The sequence below is a fragment of the Scomber japonicus genome, unplaced genomic scaffold, assembly GCF_027409825.1.
Source record: "Scomber japonicus isolate fScoJap1 unplaced genomic scaffold, fScoJap1.pri scaffold_619, whole genome shotgun sequence".
Taxonomy (NCBI): Eukaryota; Metazoa; Chordata; class Actinopteri; order Scombriformes; family Scombridae; genus Scomber; species Scomber japonicus.
Window position 1 is genome coordinate 2,501 of NW_026518669.1, and position 2,500 is coordinate 5,000.

General features: G+C 43.5%; 1 protein-coding gene across 1 annotated transcript in view; it reads right to left on the reverse strand.

Moving 5' to 3' along the window:
- Positions 1-1,447: 1,447 nt before the first annotated feature.
- LOC128354808 (syntaxin-1B) overlaps positions 1,448-2,500 on the reverse strand; it is a gene marked incomplete at both ends in the record, with an annotated part of 17,420 nt that continues 16,367 nt past the window's right edge. The window contains one exon of the mRNA XM_053314959.1: positions 1,448-1,521. Within this exon, the coding sequence (XP_053170934.1) occupies positions 1,448-1,521 (74 nt within the window). The remainder of the gene's footprint in view (positions 1,522-2,500) is intronic.

Below are 2,500 nucleotides of genomic sequence, written 5' to 3' on the forward strand. Positions count from 1 at the left end.
TCCCTGAAGTGGACGTTGATGTTTTATTAACCCTCGTGTCGTCCTCCCGTCCGTTTTGACTATTCCTTCCTTCCTTTCTTCCTCCTTTCATTCCTCCCTCCCTCCTTTCCTTCCTTACCTCCTTCTCTCTTTCTTTCTTTCCTCCCTCCTTTCCTTCCTCCTTTCCTTTCTCCCTTCCATCTGTCCTTCCTACCATCTGTCCTTCCTACCTTTCTTCCCTCCTTCCTTTTGCCTGTCTTTCCTTCCTTCCCTTCTTATTTCCTTCTTCCTTCCTTTCTTCCATCTGTCTGTCCTTCCTTCCTTCCTTCCTTCCTTCCATCTGTCCTTCCTACCTTTCTTCCATCCTTCCTTTTGCCTGTCTTTCCTTCCTTCCCTTCTTAGTTCCTTCTTCCTTCCTTTCTTCCATCTGTGACATTAGTCATGTTTTATCTCTTTTTGGAGGTTAACTGTTATTTTCTATGTAAAGGTAAAATGAGCAGAGCTTTGTGGAAGTGTGGAAGGGAGGAAGGAAAGGAAGGAGGGAAGGAAGGAAGGAAGCTTTGTGGAAGTGTGGAAGGGAGGAAGGAAAGGAAGGAGGGAAGGAGGGAAGGAAGCTTTGTGGAAGTGTGGGGTTTATTGTAGAACCATTAGAGCCATCAGTCTTCATCCTCATAACTACTATCTTATTAAAACTATTAACTATTCATTTCACTACAACACATGGACATAGATACAGAGATCATGTGACCCAGAACAGCCTCAGTGACTAACATTTGGAGCAGCTATCAGGAAATTTCAGAATAAAAGACTGCTGTCAAAATTAGTCAAATTTGACCCAAACAGTATATTAAATATAATACTAGGGCTGTCAGCGTTAACGTGTTAATCGTGATCAGATTAATGCAATCCATAACGCATTATTTTTTTCATCTCATTTTAATGTGTCAAGCCTTTTTGTCCCTTCTCCTCCCCCGTAGACGGCTCCTCTAGCTGTAGCGCTATGCTTTGAAGTGGCCTCCTGCAGTAAACCTACCGCGCTGATGGAAAGTAAGAGAGCTACTGGACTTTTGAACGGCTTGTTTAACTTTAAAACACTTCCAGACGCTTCAGTTGACAAGTCAAAAGTAAAATGCAACCTGTGTCAAACGGAGTTTAACTACCACCGGAGTACGTGGAGTTTGAGTTAGCACCTCCACGCTAAACACCCAGGTGCAGCCAAGCCAGCCTCAGCTCCACCAAAGGACCATTTTGGAGTGTGGGAGTCGCAGCAGAGCCGTGATTGATTCCCAGTTAAGACACTCTGGTAAGAAATGCTTTACATTATGGGCTTAAAACTGCCTTCAAATGGAAAATAACAGGATTTTAAACATGACATTCAAAACGCCATTAATCGCGATTAACTATGGAAACTCTGCGATTAATCTCGATTAAAAAAATTAATCGTTTGACAGACTGCATGTAGACTCACCTGTGTCTTGCGGATCCTGAGGTCCGCTGATGATCTGTTGAGACCTTCCTCCTGCTCGATGCTCTGCTCGATTGCTGTGAGGAGACAAACATGAAGAGCAGCTTTACTTCCTGTTTCCTTCAGGTCTCAGAGTTTAACCTGCAGCCCCCCCCCCCTGAGTCTATCTATCCATCTATCCATCCATTATCATACATCCATCTATCTATCTATCTATCTATCTATCTATCTATCTATCTATCTATCTATCTATCTATCTATCTATCTATCTATCTATCTATCTATCTATCTATCCATCCATCCATCCATCCATCCATCCATCCATTATCATCCATCCATCCATCCATCCATCCATTATCATCCATCCATCCATCCATCCATCCATCCATCCATCATCCATCCATCATCCATCCATCCATTATCATCCATCCATCCATCCATCCATCCATCCATCCATCCATTATCATCCATCCATCATCCATCCATCCATCATCCATTCATCATCCATCCATCCATCCGTCCATTATCATCCATCCATTATCATCTATCCATCCATCCATCTATCCATTATCATCCATCCATCCATCCATCCATCCATCCATCCATCCACCCATTATCATCCATCCATCCATCCATCCATCCATGATCATCCACCCATCTATCTATCTATCGATCTATCTATCTATAATAGTAGGAAACAGTCTGAATGACTCCTCTAGCGCCACCATCAGGCCAACATTGTTTTCCATTAAATAGTCTGATCCCAGCAGGGTTAGGGTTAGACAGAGTTAAATAGCCTGATCCCAGCAGGGTTAGGGTTAGACAGAGTTAAATAGCCTGATCCCAGCAGGGTTAGGGTTAGACAGAGTTAAATAGCCTGATCCCAGCAGGGTTAGGGTTAGACAGAGTTAAATAGCCTGATCCTAGCAGGGTTAGGGTTAGACAGAGTTAAATAGCCTGATCCCAGCAGGGTCAGGGTTAGACAGAGTTAAATAGCCTGATCCCAGCAGGGTTAGGGTTAGACAGAGTTAAATAGCCTGATCCCAGCAGGGTCAG